Source organism: Siniperca chuatsi, linkage group LG12 (genome assembly GCF_020085105.1).
Source record: "Siniperca chuatsi isolate FFG_IHB_CAS linkage group LG12, ASM2008510v1, whole genome shotgun sequence".
Taxonomy (NCBI): Eukaryota; Metazoa; Chordata; class Actinopteri; order Centrarchiformes; family Sinipercidae; genus Siniperca; species Siniperca chuatsi.
This window is the reverse complement of record NC_058053.1, coordinates 21,314,809-21,330,242: the sequence shown is the minus strand read 5'-3', so window position 1 is coordinate 21,330,242 and position 15,434 is coordinate 21,314,809. Positions and strand designations below refer to the sequence as shown.

The following is a 15,434-nucleotide window of genomic DNA, read 5'->3' as shown; positions in this document are numbered from 1 at the left end:
ATAAAGAGTAAAAAGTACAATATTTTCCTTTGAAAGGTAGTGAAGTGAAAGTATAAAGTAGCCTAGCATAAAATGGAAATACTCAAGTAAAGTACAAGTACCTCAGAACTGTACTTCAGTATGGTACTTTAGTAAATGTACTTAGTTACTCCCCACAATTGCAAACACGGGGACATAATCAATCAGAACTAATCGATCATAAACTGACTGAGTGACAACGTAGTTTACTCACTGTGTGCGCACTCCCGCTTGGAAGAGGCATACACACGTGAGCGCGCACGCCCGTTGCTTAGACACCGTTGGATCTGCCGCGTGCCCAAGCTGTGAGTCCGGTAAAGCCGCTGCCTGTCTCCATAGCGACGACACCCCGGAAATATACCGTAACCTGCCAGTGGTGATCAGCTTACTGTATGTTTATCTGCCGCTTTGTTTATCAAACAAGAACAAACTCATATCCGCCGAGTTTGTTTGTTTGTTTGTTTGTTTGTTTGTTAGTCCTTTGAGCCAGTAAACATGTCGGAGCCCGAGGAAGAGCTGCAGGGAGAGCAGAGAGACAGCACGAAGAAGAAGAAGAAAGAAAAACGAAGCGGGAAGAAGAAGAAGAAGAAGGAGAAGCGGGAAGAAGAACAGCAGCAGGTGGAGGAGGAAGAAGAGGAGCAGAGGTGAGTGTTTGTTGTGAGATTCTTCCAGTTTCAGGTTCCCCACGGAACCACAGAGAGCTCTCTGACTGGTTCATACAACAAACTGTTGAATCAGACGAAACAACAGAGTTGAGTTTACACAGTGAAAGGAGGCCCTTAAAGCCTTCATTTCAGTAAAAGTATCAAAAACCACAAAACTCCTTTAAAGTAAAAGCCCTGCGGTCAAAACTTTACCAAAGTAAAAGTAAAACAATGGATTATTTTGGACTATTAAATGATTTGCATCAACAGGTACTACTATGAAAATACCCAAAATGCATTTTACTGCTTTCAGATCAGTTGTAGATCCACATTAGCCCCAGGTTCAGATTAATTTTCTGCAGCTCTTCAGTGGTCAAAGTTTTCATCCAAATGTAGTGCAAATTTTAATTGAATTTTAACAAAAGTCAGCAAAAGAAAATGCAAATTATTCGGTGCATTTCTGTCCACCTCTTTTTATTTGCATTTTCAATTTGTGCATAGAAACAGCTGGATGGAAACGCCGAAAATCTGCGTGGAGCAACGAGGAGACTATAAGCTTCCTCAAATTAATAATGAAACAAACATAAATGCCATATTTCCATCACGTTTTCCACATAAAGTGTTTCAGGGATGTTGTGTTTGTGTGTGTCAGTGAGTGTGTTGTGCTGCGTGGGATCTTCAAACTGGGGAAGAAGAGTCACGACGTCCTGCTCACCAGAACCAGACTGACCTGGACCCCCATCACCCCGGAGACCCCCACAGGTCAGTTACCACGATGGCAGGTTGTCATGGTGATCAGTTGTCCTGCTGATGTCAGACAGACAGACTGTGTGTATGTCGAGGCAGCTGGTGCTGTAATGGAGAAGTTCTGTCATGTTGAGACCACCTGAAACATGACATCTGGACGGACACACACACACACACACACACGCACACACACACACACACACACACACACACACAATATTACTACAGTTATGAGGTTGTTTGTGTTAGATCCCACAGTTCTGATGATCTTCTGGTTGTTTAAAACTCAGCTGGATGATGTCAAATCATCAATTCAATTGTCATTGTGAGCATGTTAGCATGCTGCCGTTAGCATGTAGCTCAAAGTACCGCTGTGTCTAAGTTCAGCCTCACAGAACCAATCTTATTGGTTTGAAAAAGTAAAGTGTACTGATTTGGAGACATGTTCCAGTCTTCTGCCTGTATTAGAATAATGACATGACAATATAATTTACTGTCCACCACCACAGGGTTAATGTCTTTTGAAGAAAAAGAAGTTAGGCTATATGTTCTGGAGTTAAAAAACAGACAAACATATTTTCCACAAGATCTGAGTTGGCCAAAGTTTTGTTAAGTGGTGCAGTGTGCATTGGTGGAGTTTGGTGCTTCACTCTGCTAACATTATGATGATGTACGAAGTCTTCACAAAATACTTAATTATTAAGTTGTTAAATCCAAAATGTGCCCAAGTGCTTTGTACAAAATCACTCCATATTTACTATATAGTGCCTTATTAAAAAAGACAGTATTTGATAAGTTACCCATAACATTAACTATCTTACAACTAGCTCACTTTGTGTTGCAAGTCGCAACATGCAAGAGCGCTGATGCTAACTTATCAGTACGATGATACAGGTTATTGAGTTATCAACATTATTTTCACTCTTTATCACTACACCAGCTGAATTTTGCTTTGGTGGTCTGGAAGCTGATTTATCAACATGATTAAAACTTTCAACTATTTAATAAATATATCTTTTATGAATAATATAATTTGGAATAATCAGCGTGTTACACAATAATAAGCCCATGTCATGGAAAACTGGACTGTGTGTAATAGTGTAACTAACCAAATTAGTCTCCACTGTGACTCTGTGTTTTGGAACAAGAAATATTGTATCGGCACATGTTTCGAATGGCCACTCAGACAGCTGTTATGATATCATATTGTTATAAACACATAATAAAACACATTCTGACCAGTCACCACGACTATTATAACAGCAACATGACCAGTTTATCCCAGAGCTGTGTGGGAGAACTGATCTACTTAGTGCCGCTATGTAAACAGATAAAGGTGATCACAAGCAGCAGATATCAATCTACACAATACAACACATTCCCACTTCTGTTGTAGACAGGAAATTAATAGACAAAATCATGTAGTCGGAACACTTCCTTGTTGCTGAAACATTATTAACGTCAATATAGGTAGTAGTTATTGAGTGAACGAGGGAGTGTTTTTGGACACAGCAGACATGACTTTATTGTGGACGTGTTGTACACCATCTTAATGCTGTCCTTACAACACGGTCGCACCTTTTACGTTCCGCCAACATAATCGTATTAACAGCCTACAAAAATTGAATTTTGGAATCTGTGAATCGATTCAGAATCATATAAGAAAAAATTGCAATTGTTATATGAATCTTTGCTCTATTTTTTCTTTGTCTACTACTACCTGGACTAACGGCAGGGCCACCACCATCTCTCAGACGGTATCTCAGCCGTGCTGGCTTCCTGCAGCTCTGATCACAGCAGAAGCTGGCAGAAAGAGATTAGCTAGCTACATCTCCAGCTTGCTAAAACAAAACACACATTTAAAGACACACTTTTAGTTTTTTATTCTGCAAGAGGAGACGTGTGTGTGAAGGATCTTCCTCCAGTTAGGAACTGAGAGTGTGAACCTTTAAGGTTTAACACAGTCTCTGGTTTAGTCATGTTTTGGTGATATTGTGGCAACATTTTGGCATTATTTTGATTATTTTGGTAATGTCCTGTGTTGTGTGTTTTTGTTTTTGGTTGAAATCCATGCAGGCAGAACTGGTTAGTGAAGCAGGATGAAGGTTTAAATACAGTGTGCGTATGTGTGTGTGTGTGTGTGTGTGTGTGTGTGTGTGTACTTGTACTTGCTACATAGAGAGGACTGAAACACGTCTTTTACCTACAGAGTGAGGACATTTTTGGAAAGGGAGGACATTTTGGCCGGTCCTCACAACTTCAAAGGGCTGTTTGAAGGTTAAGACTTGGTTTTAAGGGTTAGGGTAGAATTAGGTTACGGTTAGGGTGAGGGTGAGGGTTGGGGTTAGGCATTTAGTTGTGATGGTTAAGGTTAGGGTAAGGGGCTAGGGAATGCATTATTTCAATGACGGTCCTCACAAAGATAGAAGTGCAAAGATGTGTGTGTCTGTGTGTGTATGGTTGAAGCCAATCTGTTTTGCTGTATTTCATCCAAGTTAATGTCATTAAGCCAGCACTGTGTGTGTGTGTTGGCAGTAGTATAGAGCAGTTGGTTCGGCCCATGGGGGGTTATTAGAGTCTCTCAGTGTGAGGAGATTAACACACACACACAGTCAGCCTGTCAGCATGCTGTGTGTGTGTGTGTGTGTGTGTGTGTGTGTGTGTTGATGAGATATTTCTATATAAATGGATCAGCTGTTGTTGTTTATTTCTACACATGAATTCATCCTGTCTCACCCAGCAGCCTGTCTCTCTGTCTGTCAGGGAGGTGAGACCTGAGCTGTCAGACAGACAGACAGACAGACAGACAGACAGACCGTACTTTAGTGTTTTGTACTATCATGAAACATACATGCAGACAGATTTCAATAGAGGTTCGAAGTGCGAGGAGCAATTTCGGGTGCCCCAGCTTTGGGAAGTAAAATCACATTCATTTTCTTCATAGACAATGTTAGGTGACTGACAGTTGGAGCACTTCAAGGCTTGGATCGGCATGAAACTCTCCAGACAACTGTGTTAGAAAATATCTGGTTCTTTTATAAGAAGTTCAGGGGAGAAGTTAACTACGACTCCTAAAGGTATTTCGGTAAGACACATCCAATCACAGAGCTTAAGTTCTGCGACGTGCGCAGCAAATGGCGCGTGGAAGCTAAAGATTGTGATAATACAATCTGCAGCTTAAATTAATTCACTTGTGCATTCTGGGTCAATTTTGGATGAATTCAGCAACTATGGCGCCATGTTTTGTTCTCAACTACAACGACATAGTGTTCTGAATTTGCTACTGCACTGAGTCACGCCTCTGACTGGCATATTCTCCATGACAATGAAGGCTGCTCAAAATTAGCTTGAACTCTTCTGTGGCAGTATAACTGCTATATTCAGAGCTTAAAAAGATATTGGCTGACAGCAGAGCTATGCCGATGTACTGACACTAACTAGTAGCCGCTAGCCGAGCTACAACACAGGTACCCACACAGCGAATCTCTCACAGGGTCATAAATGTGCTTCTAGAGACTGTCAAAGCTCCACCAGATTCACTAGCATCTCGTGGCTGGTTAGCTCTGACTACCAGCTCTTACGTAGCTGTCCATGCCACACTGAACGGTGGACAGTCTCCCCCGTATCCTCTGACCCTTGACGTCACATACTAGGTAGCCACAGGGCCATGCCTCCTACAGCCGTTGCTCCCCCACTCCTGTGTTGCATTTTTTTAAATATGCTTTCTAGCAGAATTTGAGGGTGTAGTTACTCTTTAAAGAAAAATTTGAAATGGGTATACAGAATGGAGAAAAAAAAAGGTTCCTCTAACTTCATAACTATTAGACTAACTGTTAAAACTGTGACTTTGGATTGCCATTCTCAATAAAATTTTTACAAAAAACAGTATGGCACCGGGACACTGTTTTTCTTTATTCTGGGTTAAAAACTGAGAATTCCTACAGACAGTAAAGTATCTCTGAGGGTTTTAGGCTAGTAAGAAGTGTGAAGGAACAATAACTGATCAATTTACAATCAATTTAAAAATATCAGAGCGGTAGAGCAGTTTACATGATCAATGTTGTCAGTGACACTGAAGGAGTGATGCAGTGCTGCAGCCTGTGTGTGTGTGTGTGTGTGTGTGTGTGTGTGTGTGTGTGTGTGTGTGTGTGTAAACTATGATCCATAACTCCCACAGTGAGCCACATGGCCTGGTCACCATGAGACAGGACTGCCACTGTGTGTGTGTGTATATGTTGTGGGGCTCTCCTTATGCATTTAACCAATTATTTTTAGGATTTAGATGAGTTTTTAGTGTTTAGTTTGGAATTAGGAGAAGGTGAAGGGAGTGAATGGAAGTTGGTACAAGGTCCTCACAAGTATAATAATACCAACATAACATATATATTATATATTTATTTGTGCGTGTGAGTGTGTATTTGTATGTTGGCGCAGTCGGTGGTGAGGGCATGAAGGAAACTCATCTCCATCTGCAACCAACACGCTACCTGTGATGAGCAATACCCTGTGTGTGTGTGTGTGTGCGCGCGTGTGTGTGCGTGCAGCGACTCTGCAGGTCTCGTCAACTCAGATCAGATCAGAGTCATCTTTATTGAGGTGGATGGAAAATCTGTCTCTCTCTCTTTCAATTTAATTTTTTTATTTCCACCTCCTTTATTGAGATGACGTGTGATGTACATTAGTGTTGCGATCTGGGCATATTTTAATGGATTAGTATCAGCTAAAATAAATCAGATCAAAATACTATTTTCTTTACTGAACTCTACTGTGTTTTGTTCACCTTTATGACAGCCGGCTCTACATTTCACTGCATATGTGAGATTGAAGAGTGTATGAATGTGAAAAAATATTTGAGTGCACCGGTGAGTGATTCTGAGTTTTGCTAAGCTCTGATGCTAATTATCATTAGTAAAGAGCAGTGTACAAAACATTCAGGTTGCAGTTTCTCAGTTTTAGCTGGCACTAAGCTTTCTCTGAAAAAATGAAAAGCAGCAGCTTTCGCTAATTAACCTTAATTCTGTGAGTAACTTGATGGCAGGCCAATATGATACTTGTCTGTTGTCTGGCTAAAGTGCTCTCTGCAGCCAGTGTCTGTACTCAGCCTAAGATTTTTAGTGAGGGAAGAAGCTCCACTATGTAATATCACTACAATCAGAGTGGACGAGGGTTTCTGTAGTTCCAACAAATCCAGTGGAGTGATCCGTCTTCTCTCTATCAGATTGCGTCATTTCAATTTCAGGAGTCACATTCTCTCACTTAAACTTTCATTCATATTATATCAATAATTTAAACTCATTAACTTAATGTTTTTGAACCGAGACCTGACAAAGTTAGCATCTAGCTGGTGAAGAAAGAGGAAACAATTAGCCATATGAGATTTTTCTCAGGTGGAGACCAAACCAGAGTGAATATTAGACTTAACATTTGTCGGGTGGACACAAATGCAACTGCAAAGCCATGATAATATTGCTTTGTGTCTGCTGGATGTATAAGCAACTGTTTGCTAACAAGTTCGCTATATCAACTTTTTAAAGTGATAATATGTTTGATAATGTGTTTCTCATGTTGTTGTTGCCTGAAAGTGGCTAAAAAAATATATTAATGCAGCTGTGAAATGTCATTTCAATGGGAACAGATCTGTAAATGACTTAATTTAGTGATTTACACACTTACACACTTCATAAACGTATGGAGACGAGAAAAAACTAAAACACATTTTGGGGGAAATAATAGAAAGAACTGAGTGAGTTGTGAGTCTGAGCTGAACACAAACACACCCAGACGCACACAATAGCTAACTGACAAAGTAGTTTTTTGACCAACACGTTAGCATTCAGAGATAACACAAACATTTATGTGTACGTTGTGTTCCTGGCGCTGCTTCACAGTAAAATAAACCTGGTGAAAAAGTGTCCTGCAGATGTGTTTAAAGCAGGAATCTGCATCCTTGTCACTGAAGTGTGTTCTGCATTCAAAAAATCCCTTCACTGGATTCCTCACCTGAAGAGCTGATTTGTCATGTGACTCAGCAGAAAATAACTTTTAATATTCACAACATTAAATGAACACAATGAGCAGAGACTGAAGCAACAGCGACAGACAGACCACTGCCCCACACACTGTGACCCTGACATATGGATGCTGGCCTCTCTGGGTGGAAGAGGGGTGGGTGGTTTTGGGTATTTGGTATTTGATAACAACAGGAGGGTATTTCACAGGGGGGAGACTTTGACTATATGTTTGCTGTAGGGGCGCAAAGTTCAAGCAATTTCCTTAACCAATTATTGGACTTGTTAACAACAAACAAAAAATGACACATTTTTCCATAACAGCATTTTAAAACTACTGGCATGACCCATAATTGCAGCAAAATCCAAATAAAGAAGTGTTTGAACAATAAAATAAATAAACATTAAATAAAAATAACAAAATAATGCCTTCACTTTTCACCAATTACGGTGCTCTATCGCTGTTCAAACATAAAATAAACATAAAATAGGATTTCAGGCTCCAACCTTTGGGCCTATTGCATATCACATACAGTATTTTATACTATATACAGTACAAACTAACACGAAACTCATTCAAAAGGATTTGAACGAAAGTTTGAATTTCAAATAAAAAGTGACAGACCGACTATATACTGTCTATAGCAGGGCTGTAAAACTTTAGAGGTTTAAATCTGGATTGATAAATAATAAAAAAGATATCTGGATGGATTTAAATATTTTTGATGATTAAAGTGGATTAATATATCTCAGTAAGGAGAACAGATGTTTGTCCACCTGCTGTGATGTGTCTGTCCCTTCAGCTTCTTTCCCTTCTGAAGCTAGTTTGATCTTCTAAATAAAAGCCATTTTTTATGTCAAATACACAAACAAATAGGGCTGCAACCAATTATTATTTTCCTTTATAGAGTAATCTCATTTTATTTAGAAAATGTTAGAAAATAGTGAAAAATGTCTATCATAAGTTACCAGATTCCAAGCTGACATCTTTATGTCTTATTTTGTCTGACCAACAGTCAAACACTCAAAGATATTTGGTTTAAAACAGAAAAGAAGAACAGAAAAGTTTCAAAATTCTCACATTTCAGAAGCTGAATCCAGCAAATATTTGGAATTTTTCCTTGATAAATGACTTTATGATTATTTGACTTGATTATAGAGAGCAGAAGTGAAACCGGGTTCTGTTCCAGAAGTGAGAAAACCTCGTTCAAAATCCCATTGACATTCGTAACAACGCTGAAAATTAAAAATCCAGCCTTGGAAAAGAGCCTTTCTCAACAGTATGTCTTGTGGCTTGCTTCATATGTTTAGATAAGGAAAAACGATCTAATGTCGTTGTTTATTCAATATATATGTTTTTTAGCGTCTTTTAACAAACAACATCTACCATAAGCCCTAGATGTTTGCAGGATAAATGTCACGGCTCTACAGAAGAGGAGAGCATGAGCTGCGGTTAGCTCAGACATGTCTGTAATAACAGCAGGACAGGGAGGAGTCAATGCTGTAGAAGGTTTTAGACAGCAGAGATTACATCTAGAAAGTTGAAAAAATTACTTTAGAAGAGAGTGTTGGTGAGTTTTATGGATATGGATGAAACCAAAGTACGGCAAGGCAACATGGACGGCAAAAGACTCCTCGTTGTTCTCTTGTCATTGTTCGCTACTTTCCAAGAAATGTTGATTTACATTGTATTTCAACGCCATGCGGAGGAACAAGAAATGAGATTTACAAAGAATTACAATATATTAACTTACCATCCACCAAAAAATGAACTCCAAAAAAGGTTTCATTTTCTCATAGTAAGTGCTGTAGTGGAGCTGATTTGTCTTAGATTATGGAAAGTGAACCTCAGGAACACACTTCATGTTTTCAGAAATGGATGGATGAAAGAAATGCTGAATGAGAGATTGCATTGAGTTACAGAAGCCAGTGGAATAGAGGCTAGCCCGGATGTGACGTCGGCTCTCATTAAAATGGTTGACGATTCATTTTCTATTGATCGACTAATCGATTAATTGTTTCAGCCCTACACACAAACAAACTTTCTAGTGCTCTAGGAAGTTCTACAAATATTGAATCATTATGGTTTAAGTCAAAAGTCATATTAAAAAGAGTAATAATTGACGTTGTTTGCAGTTGGAGGTGTCCTGTCAACAATTTTACAGATGTGTCTTTTATATGGGTGGTCTACGGGGAAATGCTTTAGTACCGCCCTCGGCGTATGGTATGGATAAAATCTGTGTGTGTATGTTATGTAACTCTGAGTGTACTGTCTGAGCTCTGCTGACATTATCTTTAGAGGATTGGATGCTTAATCTGACATGGACCAATCAGATTTCAGAATTTCTCCCCGATTACACAGACTGATTGACAGGTGCTACTGTACGTTCTGCTATCAATGGATTAGTGATAATTACAGTTAATGATATTATGTAATGTGAACACAGATGAACCAGTAGCAGTTTGCTACTTTCATATTTTACTCACTGACAAAGGGGGGTGGACAAAATAATGTGAACACCTCTTCTTTACAGCCTGAGTATTGTAATTAAGTGAAAAAAGTAAAGGGGTCCGAATACTTTCTGCTTCTGAACAGCATTATTAAAGAAAAAGTCCAACATTTTGGGAAATACTCATGTCATGGAATTTGGTACAACCAAATACCTGCAAAACTAATGACATTCCCATAAATTATCAAATGTTAGCATGGTAACACATTAAATTAAGACAGTGAGCATGGTAAATATAATACCTGCTAATCATCAGCATGTTAGCATGCTGACCATTTAGCTGACCATCAGAGCCGCTAGCATGGCTGTAGACGCTGTAGTCTTGTTTCTGCCACTGCAACAATGTTCATCCCTTGACTTATACATAAGAATTTAGATCTTTCTGACGCATGAACACGAGTAAGCAGGCTTTTCAAACTCAAAAAGTCTGCATTTCACTAATAGTGAACAGTAATCATAAAAAATTACATTATTAGTAAAGTGTGTTGTGTCCAGGTGCTGTGTGTTAATGCTTCCTCTCTCCGTGCAGCTGAGGTGTGCGTGCTGCAGCCAGATGTGGTGCTGCTGCAGGACGTGTTTGCGGTGAAGGTGAAGCGGCGGCGAGCGGCGGGCCAGCAGACAGGGGGAGCCGTGCTCGGCGTGACTCTGTTCTGCTGCAGGAGGAGAGGGAGCAGGCTGGAGGAGGACACCCTGCACCTCCACAACGCCTCAGCAGAACACACAAACACCTGGTACAACACCCTGAAGGAACTGCTCACAGGTAACACACACATTCAGATGGCCATACAGTGTGAAGAGCAAGCACAAAAAAGAAATTGTGAGTTTTACATAATTTTAAGCTTGTCCCTTTTCAACAGGTGAATGTCATTATTTTCCATTGGCTGTTGAAAATTTGGATTAACCACTTTTCAGCCCAGGGTGGTGTACAACAGTTTAACAGAACATTAATTCACTACAAAATGTAATGGAAGGAGGATTTCCAAATGTTTTAGTGTCTAGAGAGGTTGGGAATAATATCCTGTGCACACTTGTTTCTTTTTGAATGAAAATAGTTGGAAATAAAAGCTGTTGACAGTGATGTTTGTGGATCATCAAGAGTAATGGGTCATTGTTTCTGTTTTGCTTTGGACAAAAGCTTTTTGACAAATGTATGTAATGTGAATGCTATTTTTTGGCTTTTAGTACCATAAACGGCAAACTTTGACAAATCAAACCTAAACTATCTGAATAGGGAGATGGCATTTAGTGACTTGGAATACATATTTTTTTGTGTAATTTGGATGAACTGAGCTTTAAACAGATATCCCACTTGGGGCCCAGTTTGGAGCCTCCTTGGCCCCACATGGAGTCTCTGTCAATCTCATTGACAGTTTGTCTGTATGACACACCGTAAGAGCTGAGATAAACTGGAAACATGACTCAGTACTTCTATGAGTGTCATACTGTAAGATGATTATAAACACACACACACGCTGTTGAGTAATACTGTTATTATTAGCACTAATTGTCACTGTATGCATTCACCTCTCCATCAGATAGATAGATTAAATGCAGCTGACGTTGCATTGTGTAGCTCAGCTCCAGGGTCAGCATAACATTTTTTAAAAATCTGTCATTTTCAATAATACCTGTATAGGCTTATTACAACAGTTGCTGCCTTGGACTATGAGTTTAGGGCAAGTGATTCAAATCCAACAGCTCTGGTTAGCATTTGGCTAGCTAGCCAGTCTGGACATGTTAGCGATTTCTTTTTCCATTAGTGGACAGTAGTGGAAAAGAGGCACTGTTTTTTCTCCTGTGTGTAGCCCTTACAGGTGGTCACCTCGTCATACCTTCTTTCAGGTATTTATTATAATATATTCCACTACCTTGTGTGATTTGGAATAAAGTTGAAACATGTGAATATATTTGTTTAAATTGCTCTTTGCAGACATGGACATTCACCACTGCAGCCACTCATAATGGGCATCCTGGAATATAAAACAAAGTCACCTTTGTCTACTCTATCTCTACAGATGGCTTTCATTGACATGATAGGGGGAGAAAAAACTTGCAAACTGTATAGATGAGGTATACATTTGTCATGTCCATTGGTTAGCTAGTTGTTAGCCAGTGCTGCTCAGATTATAATTTCATTGTTTTCTGTCAGCCTGTTCGTCACTCAGTTTAATGAGGTGAGTCACAGTTACGTCAGACAGTAGAGCTTATCTGCTAATCCACCGGAACAAAGTGACCGATTACTTACACACACGCACACACACACACACATTCAGCGGTACTCTGTAACATGCTGTCAGCAGTTGAATCATGTTGTCTGCAAGAGAGATTAGCTAAAAGATTGTCTACACAAACATGTGTGTGTCCAATTTACATTAGTTCACTGTGAAAACCACCCTGCAGAGACTTGAAACTTTAGCTAAGATACACTACAAGGCCAAAAGGATGTGGACATTCGAACATGACACCTGTATGTGATTCCAAAACCATCTGCTGCTATAACAGCCTCCACTCTTCTGGTTTCAGAGTTTTCACCAGATTTCTGAAACTGGCTGCAGGGATGTGCTCCCATTCAGCCACAAGAGCATTAGTGAGGTTCAACACTGATGTTGGGCGATAAGGCCTGGCTCACAGTCGATGTTCCAGTTCACCCCAAAGGTGTTGGATGGGGTTGAGGTCAGAGCACTGAATCCAGTTGTTCCACACCTAACTGGGAAAACCACAGACATGAGATTTATATCAAACTTCGCATCTCAGTCTCAGAAAGAAATAGATCAAATGTCTTGCACAAAATGTTAAATTATGCCTTTAAAGCTGCACTAGTAAATATTTCTATGCTAACAATGGATTAAATGTCACTTGTAGAAACAACCCACAGATAATTATCACCCAACTCTGCTGTTCCCCTCAGCTCTTCTGATCATTACTGTTTTGTTTCACTCTCAACGCTTGCATCGATCATTTCCAGCCGCAGCTAGACAGCTGTTTTCAGCAAAAAAAGCTTTGATAAACCCACTGTACATTACCTACTCAGCACCAAAATGTTGCTCCGTGTCTGCTTGATCAATAGTTATATAAATAGATGTAAATAGGCAGGTTCTTGCTTGACACCAACAACTTTATAAGGTGACAATATGTCAGTGGAGTGTTTACAGCTTGTGACGGTAAAAATTTGATTTTCTCCTAACCCATGCTTTCTAAAAATCTCCCTCAGTGTTTTCTGCCATCATTAAATGTTCCTTTGTGTTCTTTTCATCTTTAACATGCTCCCTATAAAAAATTTAATAGCATGAATTCAGGCAACTTGTACCACAGCAGCACAACCTCCTCCTGACAGGACCTGTTTAATAAAGTTTTGGATGTTGCTGCAGACTCAAGTTCCCAGACGCTGGTTTCCCAGGTGCACTGTAGTGGGCGGTGCCTGGCTGACACTTACCACACAATAGAAATGTTGGAGTGCTGTGTGTATGGATTTAACTCACACAAACACACTTTACATTTCAGGTTTTCTCTGTTAGTCCAACAATGTCGGCTCAAGCAGAGATGTTACGAGCCATCCGTAAATGAGGAGGTCAAAGGTCACACACACGCTACCGTTGTCCTGTCACCATGGCATTGGTCTGACACGTTATCGCTGGTCACCTGTCTGTCTGTCCGTCTGTCTGTCCATCAAACCAGATTACCCATGAGGCCCTGCAGCAAAGTCACAACTTCTTTAAGTGTTTGTCTTTGGCCTCACACACACACACACACACACACACACACACACGCAAATGGCTCACAGGTCGTGTGTCAGCTCGCGTGGTCACACTGCACATCAAACTGTGACGGCTTTTGTGACTTTACACACCGCGGCGGAGGAGTCTGTGTGTGTGTGTGTGTGTGTGTGTGTGGAAGGTAAACACAGTCGGTTGCTCTGCTGCTGTGCGAACATTAAGCCTATTTTCCAGCCAGAGGTCAGTGTGAAAAGCGCATTGTTGTGTGAATCGTGGCGTTGCAGAGCGGGCAGTTCCGCCACTGCAGACACCACTGCCACTTCTTAACCTTCAGGTCCGAACATTCAGCTGCACAATGGTGAGCAGAGAGCAGACACTTTCTGTTTCCAGCGCGTTATTCTGTGCTGTTCGCTGTGTGAAGCAGCTGCAGAACGCTGCGCAGAGAGTGAATGGCAGTCAGGGTGACAAAAGGCGACGGTGATGCTGTATAGAGTCTGTTTCCATACACCCAGTCAGACGCCGGGATGGATTGACTGCAGTTGTTTAACAGCACAACAGACTGACAGGCCGGTGGCGGCTATGGAGTTCATGGGACGGCTGGACTGAGCTTGTCCAGGCCGCCAGGGGCTGTTGCGACTCCTCCCAGATCAATTGTCTTGTCAATCCAATGTCAGTTTTCTGCTCGCTTACAGAGCTGTTAGTTTGCGTTCACAGTGACGAAGTGAAATCAGAGGGAGATGGCAGCGGTCGGTCGGGCAGTGCTGTAAGGTGTCATAAGGTCAAAATGAGGAATAGGAATGGCTTTCGATAGCATTTTATCAAATTCAAATCCATTATCCAATTCACTTATCGAATCTAAATCCTTTCAAATCTCTTATTGAATCTTATTAGGTTTTCCTTTCTACATTTGTAAGTAACTAAAGTCTAAAATAACTCAAAGATGTCTAATCACATTTGTCTTGGCTGAGAAGGCAGAAACACTACAGTTGTTAGTGTCAGCCTAATTAATGTTGAAACTGAGATGAGCAGCATAATATATGAGATGTTAATTAAATGTATCTGACGCATTCAATTAACAGCTGTAGCCTACTGTACTTCTCCAGCTACTTACTCCAAATACTGAAGGTCCTGATTCACAGCTATGAAGCTGATCAGATTAAAATGTTGATATGATATGAATAAAAGTTTAACTGATAGATTCTGAAAAGAGAACTCCACTGATTAAGCATTACACTGCTATAACGCTGTCGGACTCACGATGGACAGTGTATAAAAAAAATCAATGAACAGAACCAGAGATATCGCCTTTCTTATTCCATGCGTTCTTCTTTCTTGTGAAAACATGCCGACTACTTAACGAATCTGTATTTTGCCGAACGAGGACCAGATCCACAGTGGAACCGGTTATTGGAGCACATTCCTAGTGGCCAGAAAAGATCAACACCCAACAGACACAAAGGAAAAATGCAACTTTATTCTTATAATAATAAGACTTTTTCTCATAAAATTGCAACTTATGACTAGGGCTGCAACTAACAATTCTTTTCATTATTGATGAATCTTTCGATTCTTTTGTTGATTAATCAGTTCGTCTATAAAATGGCAGAAAATAGTATTTAAAAAAGCCCATCATAATTTCCCTAAAGACCGATGTGACGTCTTCAAACTGTCCAAAACCACAGATACTCCGTTTACAATGATATAAAACAGAAACGCGGTAAATCCTCACAATGGACAAGCTGGAACCAGAGAACAGATGTTATTTTTCTTAAACGATTATTTGATTATCAAAAT

The 15,434-nt window shown here is 40.2% G+C and overlaps 1 protein-coding gene across 1 annotated transcript in view; it reads left to right on the top strand.

Annotated features, from left to right (window-relative positions):
• Positions 1–303: 303 nt before the first annotated feature.
• The window catches only part of cerkl (ceramide kinase-like), a 39,560-nt gene continuing 24,429 nt past the window's right edge, over positions 304–15,434 (top strand). The window contains exons 1-3 of the mRNA XM_044217061.1: positions 304–662; positions 1,315–1,424; positions 10,457–10,687. Of these exons, the coding sequence (XP_044072996.1) occupies positions 514–662; positions 1,315–1,424; positions 10,457–10,687 (490 nt within the window). The 5' untranslated portion in view covers positions 304–513. The remainder of the gene's footprint in view (positions 663–1,314; positions 1,425–10,456; positions 10,688–15,434) is intronic.